Source organism: Lynx canadensis, chromosome C1, assembly GCF_007474595.2.
Source record: "Lynx canadensis isolate LIC74 chromosome C1, mLynCan4.pri.v2, whole genome shotgun sequence".
Lineage (NCBI taxonomy): Eukaryota > Metazoa > Chordata > Mammalia > Carnivora > Felidae > Lynx > Lynx canadensis.
The window spans coordinates 148930013-148945163 of NC_044310.1; the positions used below are offsets into that span (position 1 = coordinate 148930013).

General features: G+C 34.9%; 1 protein-coding gene across 3 annotated transcripts in view; it reads right to left on the minus strand.

The window, feature by feature from the left end:
- The window catches only part of LOC115521781 (lymphocyte antigen 75), a 134820-nt gene that overhangs the window by 40511 nt on the left and 79158 nt on the right, over positions 1–15151 (minus strand). For 2 of the 3 annotated variants that reach the window (XM_030327227.1, XM_030327225.1), the window contains exons 27-32: positions 14520–14687; positions 13067–13183; positions 8661–8855; positions 6157–6383; positions 4624–4792; positions 1159–1308 (exon numbers count right to left, since the gene is read on the minus strand). In XM_030327227.1, coding sequence (XP_030183087.1) covers positions 1159–1308; positions 4624–4792; positions 6157–6383; positions 8661–8855; positions 13067–13183; positions 14520–14687 — 1026 coding nt within the window. Of the gene's footprint in view, positions 1–1158; positions 1309–4623; positions 4793–6156; positions 6384–8660; positions 8856–13066; positions 13184–14519; positions 14688–15151 lie in introns of those variants that run through there. The other variant, XM_030327226.1, reaches the window with a different exon arrangement.

Sequence of the window (15151 nt, forward strand, 5' to 3'; positions counted from 1 at the left end):
GCAGGGCACAGTGCTACATTTGCATATATTATCTCATTTCATTCATTCCTACAACAACTCAACCTTAGAAATAAGTACTATTTTCATTCTCACTGTTCAGATGAGAAAAGAGAAGCAATTATGTAACTTCTATAGTATCACTCAGCTAGTAAGTATGGGAGTAGGATTTAAAACTTAGACCTGTCTGCCTCCAAGACTTAAGTACTTAACTCCCACACTACAATGACAGTAACCCTTCCTATTTTCTCCTGTAGGAGCAAGAGGCTTCTCACTTTCAGAACACATACATAGTTCACAATAGTTCCCATCGTGTGTGTGTGTGTGTGTGTGTGTGTGTGTGTACACATACACCACAGAGGAGTTCCCAAACAAAAGTTTCCATCATGTAGTCAAGCAGTAACAAGGAGATTTTTAAATCAGGCAAATGACTCCACAACAGTTAGCAAAATAAATGAGAGATATGCCACCAGTCTGGCTAAACTGCTACCCAAGGATGCAGGTCTTTGAAATACTCTCAGTGGTCTCCCCAGAAGTCATTTCACAGTTTGACTATAGAGTAAATTTATTATGGGAGAGATCCAATTATTGCTGTTCTTTCTAAAATAGTTAAATTTGAAGACAAAAAGTCCTGTTCCTTATGATGTTCAGAGGATATGGGCCATTTCTATTGCAGGATGGATGAACAACCCATGCTTCCTTGATTTTGTTACCCTGGTCAGTGATAAGCTTACTTATTTATAACTAAGTAGTGGGAAAATCTGTAATTTGTATTTAGTACTTAACCAACTTCAAAAAAAAATTGCCTTTAATCCCTTCATCTAAGCATATCTAACTATATTTAAAACCATTTCATTTGTCCTTATTTTCACATAATAATTCACAAAGAAATTTTTTATTCTACTTCTTCCCACTTACTTTTATTTTCCATGTACTTATTCTTACATTGGTCACTTTTAATGGCTATTCCAATGTTCCACTTAACTCATACATCATAAAATACTTAACTATTTCCCCACCACTGGGCAATTCGGTTATAAAATGCCATTATAGATATAGAGTGTTTTAAAAATATTTTTAAAAATATAATCATTACATCCTTGGGAAAAATTCCAATGATTAAATTATTGAGTCCAAGAAAATCAACAGACTTTAACTCACCAAGTTTTGAACAAAACTGTTCAGCTTCCAAGAAACTGTGCAATGCCTGGTTGGACGCGTAACAGTGGTCCCTGTACTGGATCCACTGTGATTCGTTCCCTTTCACTGCTGGACATCTTGATGAGTAGGTATGAGAAGACACCTCTTTAGCTATAGAAATGTTAGACATGACTGTAAACACGCACAGACAAAATGATTGGCTTTTAAAATCTCACTAAACCCTGTTTGAAACTGTGGTGCCTGTGAGTAAGAAAGCATTCGACTCAATACACACACCAGAGAAAGCTACAGCTCATACTCTAACAGTATACACTGTTTTAAGTGTTTATTTATTTTTGAGAGAGAGCACAAACAGAATAGGGGCAGAGAGCCCAAAGCAGGCTCCATGTTGACAGCAGCTAGCCTGATGCGGGGCTCGAACTCATGAACCTTGGGATCATGACCTGAGCTGAAGTTGGACACTCAACAGACTGAGCCATCCAGGCACCCCTAAGAATACACATTCTAATTAGCTTTTTTGGAATACCATTTTTAACTTAGAAAATAGAAGAAACTATTTAGCCTTCTAAGATGCAATTAGCTTAATGTAAAATCAATTGGAGAGACAGAATAAGAAAAGAAGCAAAGACAGGCTGGCTGAGTAGGCCTGTAACTACTTTGAAACAATTAAAATTCTTTCCTTGAATTCTTTTTATCTTGGTAATATATAACTAGTTTTACCTTGCCATGTAAAGAACTACTTTTAAAAATCACATCTACAAGTGAAAATTTGGTAATTTGTTTACACAGTGCAGTGTATCTGCACAGCAAAATCTGTCTCCAACAAAAAGTCTAAGTATGGCTTCTGTACCCATTAAATAATAACTCCCCATTCCTGCCTGCCCCCAGAAACTACCATTGCACTTTCTGATTCTATGAATTTGACAACTCCAGGTACCTCATTAATTCAAGTCATATGGCATTTGTCCTTTTGTGTCTGACTTATTTCACTTGGAATAATATCCTCAAGATTCATCCATGCATGTTGTATTATGTGTTAGAATTTCCTGCTTTTTTAATGCTGACTAATATTCCACAGAATGTATATACCACATTTTGCTTATGCATTCATCTGTCAATGGACAACTTGGGCTGCTTCCACCTTTTGGCCATTGTGAATAATGACGCTTGTGAACAGGGTTGTACAAATATCTGTTCCAGTCCCTGCTTTCATTTCTCTTGAGTACATACCCAGAAGTGGAACTGCTGGATCCTATGGTAAATTTATTTAAAAATTTTGAGAGATCTCCATACCATTTTCCACAGTGGCTACACACAATGTTTTATTCCCACAAGCAGTGTACTAGGGCTCCAATTTCTCCACATCCTTGCCAACACTTGTTATTTTCCTTTTTTGTTTTTTGAGGATTCAGTTTTTAATGTTTGCTCTCGTATTAGTTTCCCAGGGCTGCCATAATAAATTACCACAAACTTGGTGGTTTAAAACAACAGAAATTTCTTCTCTCACAGTTCTGGAGTCTAGTCTAAAAATGAGTGTCAGCAGGGTTGGTACTTTCTGGAGGCTCTGAGGGAGAGTCAGAACTCCCAGCTTCTGGTGGTTGCTGGCAATCCTTAGCTTGTAGCTGCATCACTGCAATTTCTGCTTCCATCATCCAATGGCCTTCTCGGTCTGTCTGCTTCTCTCCTCTTATAAGGGCACCAGTCATTGGATTTAGGGCCCATCCTTATCAAGCATTACGTCATCTTAACTAATTACATCTGCAAAGGCTATTTCTTTTTTTTTTTTTTAATTTTTTTAACGTTTATTTATTTTTGAGAGAGAAAGAGACAGAGCATGAGCCAGGCAGAGAGAGAGGGAGACACAGAATCCGAAGCAGGCTCCAAGCTCTGAGCTGTCAGCACAGAGCCTGACACGGGGCTCAAACTCATAGACTGTGAGGTCATGACCTGAGCTGAAGTTGGATGCTCAACCGACTGAGCCACCCAGGTGCCCCTTGAATCAATTTTTTAATTTATTTTTTTAATAATTTTTTTTTTAGTGTTTATTTATTCTTGAGAGACACGAGTGTGAGCAGGGGAGGAGCAGAGAGAGAGAGAGGGAGAGGGAAGCACAGAATCTGAAGCAGGCTCCAGGCTCTGAGCTGTCAGCACAGAACCTGACACAGGGCTCAAACTCATGAACTGTGTGAGATCATGACAAGATCCAAAGTTGACACTTAACCGACTGAGCCACCCAGGTGCCCCGTGCAAAGGCTATTTCTAAATAAGGTTGCATTCTAAGACTGGGTGGATGTGAATATGGGGGGGGGGGGGGACACTATTCAACCCAATATGGCACTGAATTTGTTTGTTCATGTCATTCAACTTGATCCTATAAAGTCTGTTTAGCTAACACAGATGTCCTTTCCATTTTCTCATGTATCCTCATTGTTTTTCTAAAACATTACATTCATTTTTTGTACCTAACACCTGGGATGTCAGGTTTTGATCATCCATTTATTTCTCATTCTTGATATCATTCTCCCTTTCTTGTATTCACTTGCTTCTCTAAATAAGGTTTTCACATTTTCTTCTGCCTGAATCTGTTTAATTCCAAATGTTGGATCTTCTCTAGAATATTCTTTGGAACAGAAGCATGGCAAGCGCTGAGAGCCAGAGGCTTCAGAGACCACCACCGCCACCATCTCTTGGCTTGTCCAGCAGGCCCTGCAGCTCCGGGGTGGTGGGGGGGGGCATCTTAGCTCTTCTGTTCTTCATTAAGGCTCCACCTGTCAGGATGAGCCCAACCCTGGTGGAAGGGGCTCTTTCCTTAGATTTTAAGAATCATGTAAGTTTGGAAAATGCTGAGTTACACAAAGTTAAACTGCTGTCTTTACTACAGAAACTATCAGAGCAGTCAATATGATAAATCAGACCTGAAGTATTTCCCAAATTTATGTGCTTTTGAACCCTTTTTTACTGTTTTTATTTATTTATATCTATTTCTGAGAGAGAGACAGCATGAGCAGAGGAAGAACAGAGAGAGAGGGAGTCACCGAATTCAAAGCAGGCTCCAGGCTCTGAGCTGTCAGCACAGAACCCGACACAGGGTTTTGAACTCATGAACTGTGAGATCATGACCTGAGCCGAAGTCAGATGATTAACTGACTGAGCTGCCCAAGCACCCCAAATTCTTTTTTAAAAGCAGTGTCAGCCTTTGAGGAACATTGCTAAGTGAAACCAAAATTCACAAATTCTAGAGTAGTATGTACCTGGTGATAGAGGAACTGAAAGTCTTTGGGTACATACATACCCTAAATGGGTATATCATGTTCATCTCTCTTCACAAAGTATCAAATTTATTTTTGTAGGATGTGTGAATAAACATTATTTAAAACCTACAAAAAATTCCTTTGAGTATTTATCATGTGCACAAGACAAAATGTCATATTTTAATTAATATAGTTATTCAAAATCAAGTCTTACATTTTGTAGGTTTATAACAAATAGCACCATCCCTAACAGACTTGCATTTTTCATGTGTCCAAATTCCTTTTGGATCCAAGACAACACAATTTCCAGCAGATTTTTTATCTTTCCATGGGATGTAGTCAAATGTACTGCCATCAGACCATTCAAAAGTTGATTCACTTCCCTGTTTTAAGAATAATAGAGATAAAAAAGCTTAGCACATTTTTAGCATAAGAATTGCTTTTAATTAAAAAAAAATAATACAGAAAACCTGAATCCAGACAAAAGAATGTTCAAAATGAACAGTAAGAAGAATATATATACTTTAAGAAATATTGGAATGGATTGTTAATTATTTGCTTACAATTGTTATAGGTCTGGACCTATTTGTAAAATCAGGGATTTACTTTTGATGCATTGATTTGAGACATTTACTCTGGTGCAATTTAAGTAGGACTTTAAATTTATAGACAGTTACTATACTCTGTCCCTAGATTTATTTATTTTTTTTTTAAGGATGAGTTTATATAATACTTGAAATTAAATGATGTGCAAATGGCTTCCATTTGTCACAATTACAGATTTATATTAGCAACCTTCATATTATTCTGAATATTGTTTTTTATGTTTTATAGTTCTGTGGTTTGTGTCTCTGGCTACATGTTTCATATTACAGAAGCCATCAAGCAGCAGGGGTTTGGAAGAGGAAAATACTTCCCAAGAAACTCATATGGGAAGATTACTTTTGATTTTTCCTTTATTCTATAAACCTAATTTGTCACGCTTTTTTAAATTTTCTCCACTTTGTTCTAAAGATTATTTAAATTAGGTTTTCAATTCTAATCTCTATAGTAGCCTATTTCTTGCGGGGGGGGGGGGGGGGGAACTGGACATTATTATAGGTACATGAATACACTAATTAATAGGATTCAAATAGTGGCACAAAAGATGTATTTACTACCAAAACATTATCTCAAATAGTGCTCATTTGTAGGGTGAAAGTGAGAAGAAAATACACATATTAGTCCTAATATTAAGAATTTTATTTGACATCTTATATAAATTTTTGTGTTAATCTCACTATAATCCTATATTAAGGAAAATATTATCACCCCAGTTTTACCAATGAAGAAATTAACTTCCAAAGATTAAATGACCTGCTCATGATCACCAAACATAAATGGAAGACCTACCACTAATACCAGAACTCGGGTTTTTCTGATTCGGTGCTATTCTTTTTTCCCAGCTTTGCAATTAGTCTGCCCCAACTAGGTAACAGAGAGGTGTTGTTGAGATATTAATCTACTGGACCCTTGGGATGGCCTGGCAGTGTCTAGGGTGGCTGCAGTCCAGGCCATTTGCCCTACTACATTCTACAAATACAATTTTCTATATGGTTTCTGTTGCAAAAAGATAAGAAAGCACTATGCTATGCAAATTGAGTCCCAGGACTTACTCTGATGTTATACTCTGAATTAATATCTTATGCTCAAATTTCCAACCTTCTAACACATTTGGAAAATTTCTGGAAAACAAGACAAGACTTACATCATGACTTGAGAGCCCAACCCATAGTGGAAATCCATCACGTTTTACGATATCTTCCAGAAAGAGCTGGCCATTTTGGTCATGAACACTTGCCAAATAACCTCCACTTTGAGAACACATGTTCAATGCTTCATACCATGTTACCTTTTTTTGGATAACATTATAAATACCATCTTCATATGGAATAAACAGTGGCAGAGTAGCATTATATTCTTCCTTGTAGTCAACTATAATATTTAAATTAAGAGTATTAGTGATTAAATTTAAATAATTTAAAATATATATTTTGGGTAAGACTGGACATGCAACCATTTCTAAAGTTAAATAAAACTGGATTTTTCTTATTAACAAGGGAGGTAAAATGCATACTTTATTTTTCGTACTGCCACAACACATATAATAGGTTCTTAAATAGTATAGTTGCCTGGTTGATTAAAAAAAAGATATAAACATTGTTTTTCATTTAAGGAACTTACATATTAATTGCAGACATTAAACAACAATACCTGAAATTCAGGCAAAACAATTATCTACTCTAATATGTGTGACTGAGTAGAGAAGGAGAGACTCATCTGAGTTAAGAGAGTCAGAAAGCCTCTCTTAGGTTTCCAGAGTTTAGGTGAGGTGAATTAGGACCAAAAAGAAATAAAGTAATCAGAAAGCTAAAAGCAAATGAAGAATAATATAACAGTAACAAAATTACAATAGTAACAATAACAAAAGCACAGTGATAAGAGTACTTGAAAGAGGCACAGGAGCCAAGTGAAAGAGCTCCCAATGGCCCAAACTAGAACAATTTTAATAAAATATTAAATGATGTAGTATATCGTATTATAACCCAAAGTATAAAATATATACCATGAACTGATACTGATATAAATAACTGAATAAGTTTTAAAATGGGAGAGAACAGAAAAATCTCTTGCGCGGTAGAATTCCAAATAATTTACATACGTACACCCTTCTCAGGAAGGTGGAGAATAACTCTTCAGCCTGTAAATATGTACTAAATATGCTGACTTCCTTAAAAAGAGTACAGCATGGAAATGGGGAAAAGAATAACTTTGCAGTGGAGAAAGCTGACAAACACCTAGAGCCAGGTGATCAAGGTTAAAACCAACAGTGGGAAGTCGTGTTGATAGCATATACCCTTCATATGATGTGATGAAAATGACACTTTAATTCTGTGGTTTTTCCTAAACCTCAAGCCCACAACTCCAGTTTAATCATGAGAAAAACATCAGCCAACCTGAAGGGAGACACATTCCACAAAAAACGTGAACAAAAAAATACATGACCAAAAAAGTGCTCCTCAAAACTGTCAAGGTCATTAAAAGCAAGAAAAGTCTAAGAAGTTTTTACAGCCAAGAGAAACCTAAGGAGACAAGATGACTATATTAGCATGGTATCCTGTATAGAATCCTGACTAGAAAAGGGATATTAAGTAAAAATGTTAAAAATCTAAATAACGTATAGACTTTAGTGAATAAGTAATCCATCATATTGGGTTTCTTAGTTGTGACAATTGTACCATACTAACACAAGATGTCAACAATAGGGGATACTGGTTATGATATATATGGGAACTCTCTGTACTGTCTCTGTAACTTTTTTTATAAACATAAAATCATTCTAAAATATAAAGTTTGTTAAAGAAGTAAAACAAAGGTGGAAGACTTCTTGTCAACAAAACACCGTAAGTAAAGGTGAAAATGAGGATAAGCATACACTGTACATGGGACAATTAAGACATCAGCCTCACAGAAAAAGAGCCTTATTGAGCCAAGAATGGGGGGAAAAATCAAGGTTGGAAGAAAGCCTAGAATTTTAGGATAGACAGTGTTTCTAGAAAGTCTTAAAAGCTTACATGGACCCAAAGTAATTGGTAGTACGGAATCCCTGGAGATTGTTGATGGAAATGGTGTTCCAGAAAGTTATTCTGTGGTACTATGAAGGGAGAAGGTCAGCCTGGATGTTAGCAGAGGTCTTAAAACTTAAAACAGTTTTTAAGCTGTGAAAAATTTTAAACTGATATGCATTTTAAAATAGATTTATTTAAGGAATTAGGCAAATTTAAGAGAAATTTATTTTCAGCCTAGAATGTCAAAACTCTACCCAAACACACTTTCTTATTTATAAAAATCTTCTCCATTCTTCAAGACCCAACCAAGTTTTACTTTCTTCTCAAAGCATTTTGTTGTCATTATTTGTTTTCATTGATCCCTTTTGACTTTCCAACAAATTTAAGCCAGTACCAAATCACCTAAAAGTAACCTACATGAAACAATGATAAAGAATTTCATGCTGTCTCCCCAACTACATTTTACTCCTTGAGATCAAGACCATGACACCAGGAAACTGTATCTTTTCCTTCCTGTGTAACTTCCACAGTATCTCTCACAGGACTGAAAATAGAGGAGGCACTCAAAAAATATAGTTGCATGATTCCCACTTGCGGAGCTAATTAGCCTTATGGAGTGAAAATTCTACATTAGCAGACTTACCCATTTCAATTTTACAAGCAAGAATGCTGTTCTGGTTATAGTAAAATATTTCTTCAATAGCATTGAAGGTTTGAATATCCCAGAAGCCATCAGTACTCAAGCCAGCAAAAAAATTGCCATTTTTTATATCTGGTCTTCCTCCTCTCCAATTTGTGTATGACAGCATGGTCTTATCAGACCACAGAAGAGAATTATCTAGAGACGAAACATTTTTTTCTACAATTAGAGATTAAATCAAGATTTGAGTTAGAGTTATGAGGTTAATATTTCAAACTCAACTAATTTTCTTTCTTCTTTACCTGCTTTCTAAAAAGTTATATAATTATGTATATCTCTTTATACATAAAGAGATAAATATTTAAATATTTTCTGACTATAACAGTAAATTATGTTTATTTTTAATTTGGAAATTACAAATTAGAAACATAAAAATTAAAATTTACTTACAATTTCACCATCCTGCAATAACTTTATGCTTATTATTTTTAACCAAATATTCATTTTTACTGTATATATGTTTAATTGCAATGAAAATTAGTATAATTATTTCATTTAAAACATTAATATATTATAAAACTAGTGACAGAAATCTCTTCTCCGGACCTAAGCCATACACAATTGTGCACATTTATGTCAATCTAATATATATTTGACCTTTTCCTTTCATCATATACAAAATGAACTCAAAATAGATCATAGACCTAAAGGTAAGAGCTAAAACTATAAAACTCTTAGAATAAAACATTGGCGTGTGTCTTTATGACCATAGGGTAGGCAAAGTCTTCTAGATATGCACAAGTGATAAAAAATACATAAATTTGATTTCATTAAAATTAAAAAGTTTTGTGCTACAGATTATACTATCTAGAAAGTGATGTAGTAGTAGTACATGTAGTAGTAGGCAGCTGGCTGACTCAGTTGGTAGAACTTACAACTCTTGATCTTGGGATTGTGAGTTCGAGCCCCACATTGAGAGTAGAGATTACTTCAAAGAAATAAAGTGATGGGAGAAAATATTTACAAATCATTTATTTGACAAGGAACTTATATCCAGAATATATAAAGAATGTTTATTGATCAATAAAAAAGACAAATAATTAAAAAATGGATAAAGGTTCTGGGGTGCCTGAGTGGCTCAGTTGGTTAAGTATCTGTCTCTTGATTTCAGCTCAGGTCATGATCTCTGAAGATTCGGGAGATTGAGCCCCAAGTCTAGCTCTGTGCTGACAGTATGGAGCCTGATTTGGATTCTCTCTCTCTCTTTCTCTCTCCCCCTCCTCTGTCCCTCCCCTGCTCACACTCTCTTTCTCTCTCTCTCTCTCTAAATAAATAAATAAACTTAAGAAAATACCGTATTAAAACAAATAAAAATAAACAATGGATAAATGATCTGAATAATGTATTCTCCAAAGATGATATACAAATAGCCAATAAACACATGAAATTATGTTTAATATTAATAGTTATCAGGGAAATGAAATAAAAACCTCAATTAGATGCCACTTCATAACTACTAGGGTGGCTACAATAAAAAAGAGAGATAAAAAGAAGTGTTGGCATACGTATGGAAAATATGGGAAGGTATGGAAAATGGTATAGCAGCTTAGAAGAACAGTTTGTCAGTTCTTCAAAGGGTTAAAAAAGACCCAGAAATTCCTCTTCTAGGTACATACCCAAGATAAATGAAAATATACATCTACAGAGAAACTTGTACATGAATGCTTATAGCGACATTATTCATAACCAAAAAAGTGAAAAGAACCTAGATGCCCATCAATTGATGAATGGATAAATATGGTATATCCGTACAATAGAATATTATTCAGCCATAAAAAGGACTGATATACTGATACACACTATAGTACTGCATGCATAAATGCTAAGTAGAACAAGCTAGTCACAAAAAGAATCACATATTGTATGATCTCATTTATATGAAATGTGTAGAATAGGCAATCTCTAAAGACTGAAAATAGATCAGTAGTTGCTGGGAATTAGGAGAGGGGTAAGGAATGAGGAAGGAGTTCTAATGGGTACGATGTTTCTTTTTGCTGTAGTGATACCTGCACAACTCTGTGACTGTCTTAAAAGCCATTAAATTGTACATCTTAAATGGCTGAATTGTATGATATGGGAATATATCTTATTAAAGCTTTTGGAAAAACAAGTTGCTAGGCCTATTAAAATCATAAATTGGCATAAAGAGTGAAGTAAATTATAAGGTACGCATACCCGTTGTTGTCCTGGTTGTTTGTAGCTTTCCTGATTACCATCTTCTGAGGAGAGATACCTAAATATCTGCCTGCAGCAAAGATACACTAGAAATACTGTACATATGATTGGTTCTTGCTTGCTGCTTTCTATCACCTCCTGTCTCCCAGTCACCCTTCCCTTCTCCCCAAATGTTAAAGTTACCATTTTCTGGACAATATGATGGGCAGTGATATATTTCTAAAGTTGTTATACAAAAGGGCCACATTTTCACTTGGCTTGAAGTATCTTTTAGTTGACAAGTGGCTTCTTTTAGTAATTTCTATTCATGGCCCTATTTTTGAAAAGTCCAAACTTTTTAAAAAACAAAATCTTTTGTATAGGTGGTATATATAATTAAATATTATTTAAGATTAAAGTAATTTAACAAATCTATGGGTGTGAATCAAGCCAGTAAGAATTAAATTTAAACTAAATTTGCTGTTTGCTTGAAATATCTTTCTATATGTCACTCATATTTCTACATATTTTAGTCAGAAATCCTGTTACTCATACAATTTATAAAAGAAGTTAAGATGATTAAAAGGAAGTTTATAGATCTGAAAATGCTTTTGGAATAAAGAATACATTTTCAGTTGTTTCTGATAATATAACTAATAAGGTATATCAAAAGGTAAAATTGAACTCTCTGTATCCTGGGTACGGTCTCCACTGGTTCCTATGGCATCAGTTTCCTCAGTCATTTTCATGTACAGCTGGGAACTTCCACCTAGTTTCTCTCCATTTTTTCCCCCTTCCTTAATTTTAAGGGTATTCAAGTGTCATTGGAGAAAAGATTTGGGCACGTAAGTCCTACTATGATGAATTCATCTTCAACTGGCAAGCTAAGTCTTACCTATTGCTTGATAGCTTGATTTTTGTTAACTCATCTGCAAGCCATAAATATTTAAGAAAAACTTTAGCAACTCTAAGAAAGAGTCAGGTTAGATAGCAAGGCGAAGACTATTTTTAAGGGGCGCCTGGGTGGCTCAGTCGGTTAAGCAGCCGACTTTGGTTCAGGTCATGATCTCGCAGTCCGTGAGTTTGAGCCCCGCGTCGGGCTCTGTGTTGACAGCTCAGAGCCTGGAGCCTGTTTCAGATTCTGTGTCTCTCTCTCTCTCTGACCCTCCCCCGTTCATGCTCTGTCTCTCTCTGTCTCAAAAATAAATAAACGTTAAAAAAAAATTTAAAAAAAAGGTCATATTTGAGTAATTTAGCTTCTGCCTATGGCTATCACTGTCCCTTGTCTCCTAGTAAGCTCCACCCCTTATTGGGTAAATGTATGCTTTTGATATATTATGTCCCAGAGTGACATTTTTCCTAATTCCAAACTTCTATGATTTTCAGGACATCTGTAAGTAAGTATTTTTCAAAATTGGCACAGTTCAAAACTGCTTTTTTAAAGCAAAACTGCTTTAAAAAATTTCATAGCAATTATACCTTGGACTTGTGGTATTCAGTCCCAATTTCAAATATTCTATCCCACTGTCAGACTGTTTCTCATTTTTCTAACGTATACTCTAAACCAATGCTGTAAACCGAAAGGTGCAACATTAATAGAAGTATAATTCCATTCTCACTCATCCCATATTCTTAGGAGAGATATAAAGTCAATATCGAAGGTTTCTGTGACAGTGTGGTCATTTTTAGTTAGTCTTAAATTGCTAGAAGGAATAGTGGAGAAAGGAAATTATTTTCTACCGTTTGACTCTAAGCTTGGTGGTAAAGGCATTTTAATGGCAGATTAGAGATACAAAAACTGTCTGGTATTTATGTAAGTTCTGCTAAGTGCATAATTATAATTTTGTATATCGATAAACACATATGTTGAAGAACTATACCTTTGTAGCTTGATAAGTAATTTATTAATTTATTTAAAAAAATTTTTTTAACATTTATTTATTATTGAGAGACAGAGAGTGACAGAGCATGAGCATGGGAGGGGCAGAGAGAGGATGAGACACAGAATCTGAAGCAGGCTCCAAGCTCTGAGCTGTCAGCACAGAGCCCAATGCGGGGCTCGAACCCACAAACCATGAGATCATGACCTGAGCCAAAGTCAGATGCTTAACTGACTGAGCCACCCAGGCGCTCCATTGATAATTAATTTATAATGAAGTATGAATATAAAGAAAACCAGTAGATTTATAACTTACTTTCATAAGTTATACCTAATGTGACCCATAAAGCCATATTATTCAAGTGCAGAAGTTGCTCAAGAACAAAGTTATTCTCTTTTTCATCTCGAATACTCAGAACATGTGATTTTGGATCTGTTAAAAAAAATAGTCAATAATTTTAATAATTACTTATCTAGAACACTTTGATAGATTTAGAAAATTTTATTTCCTAGTTTAATAAACTCTAAAACAATATTGAAAAATAAGACAGATGTGTAAATTAAAACTATCTCATTGTATGAAAATGAATAGATTAATAAGTTTTCAAATATTTTGATGTTAAATTTTGACATTCTGATGTCAAACATTTTGATGTCTTATAGCCTAGTATAAAATTATAGCTGAGTAGAGAATTTAAAACATTGATTTGCTTCACTTTTCCTCCATTTAAATCTTGTTTCAAATTGGTACAAATTTACACTGGTAAAGATACACTGTCAAAGACTATAATAAATATAACCTCTTGGATGGTCTATATGCTAGATCTTTTTCTTTAGAGATCACTCTGATATTTGGATTATAAAAGTTTAATATTTCCCAAAGTGTGTCCCTCAGGAAATTAGCAGGAATTTCTCAGAAAAAGACTAGATGGATAAAAATGTCACAAACATTAATTAAACAAAGTTAAACTACTTCATTTGTGCCTGTACTTCTTAAAGTATATGCTAATATATATTTGATAATGTCTAACAGGAAACAATGGCATGTAGTGTTTCTCAACCTTGCTCTTTTTCAAAGGATTCTTTTTTGTAGACTATATCTCAAGACTAGTTTCTACATTTTTGGGAATAATGGTTTGATATTTTCCATAAGAACTTCCCACAGTTCCCAGGTCCACTGCTGAGAAGTCATAGAGCCTCAGTGGATCTCACTGACAGTATCTGGAGAGTCCTGAGAGCTACAAGTGTGAAATATGCATTTCTTTTATGCAGAGCTCTTCTTTGCTTTCATTTACTCACCTGAGCTTTCAACTATGCAAATTTGCCTATTTTCACTTCGCCTGTAGCCTCGCGTGGCTGAACATCCAGTTCTCTGCTTGCTAGTGTCATTTCTGTGTCTTTTAAAGTAGAACTCATTTTGTTCATACATGTAAAGACAGACTGGTTCTCTAACGGATAGGTAAAGGAGTAGCTCCTATATTCTCCATTTTAACTAAACACAAATTTTAATTTTTTGTTGATAATGTAGAAATTAGGAGATGAGTATTTTTGAAATCTAGTCGCTAGTGCTAATTAAAAATATTTATAACACACTCAGGTGAGACTTGTTTTTTTAATGAACAAATGTAATGATTACTCATAAGTTGCTCAAGAACAAAGTCATTCTCTTTTTCATCTCAAATACTCAGAACATGTGATTTTGGATCTGTTAAATAAAAAATAGTCAATAATTTTAATAATTACTTATCTAGAACACTTAAGATACTTACTCAGATTCTGGCATTTAGAATGAACTTCATCTGGTGTTACTGCATGATATTTAGTCTTTCCTACCACAAAATTGTAGCAAGAGTTCTGAAATGGTATCCACGGAGTTGACAGAACGGGAGAGGGACACTGAACACTGTCAACCGGTTTGATCTCTTTTTCAGTCTCATCTGAAAAAATGACAATGGTAAGGATTCTAATCTTAGATGTAAATGTTAAATCCTGTTCAGAGTAATTAGGCTTGATGTGTAGGGAGTATTCAGGAAGCCAATAAATAATAGCTTAATGATGCTTGTTCTGTTTATACTCAAATATAATGTGACCTCTTAACTGGGTTTCTGTAGGAAGGAGTTTATTTAACATAATTTCTTTCCCCTGCTGTGGAGTGAGTGGGAGAATATAAAACAATAGGTCCTATTAGGTTAAATGTTGTTTCTGTATTCTTGTATCACCAAACCTCAAATACAAGGGGCAACCTCAGAGACTACACAAGGATATTAATAATAGGCACCTAACTATAACTTTGGGAACTCATCTTTAAGTTTCTGGTTACTGGTATTTCTCTAATTTTAATTTTTTTACTGTTTATTTATTTTTGAGAGAGGGAAAGAGCACAAGCGATGGAGGGGCAGAG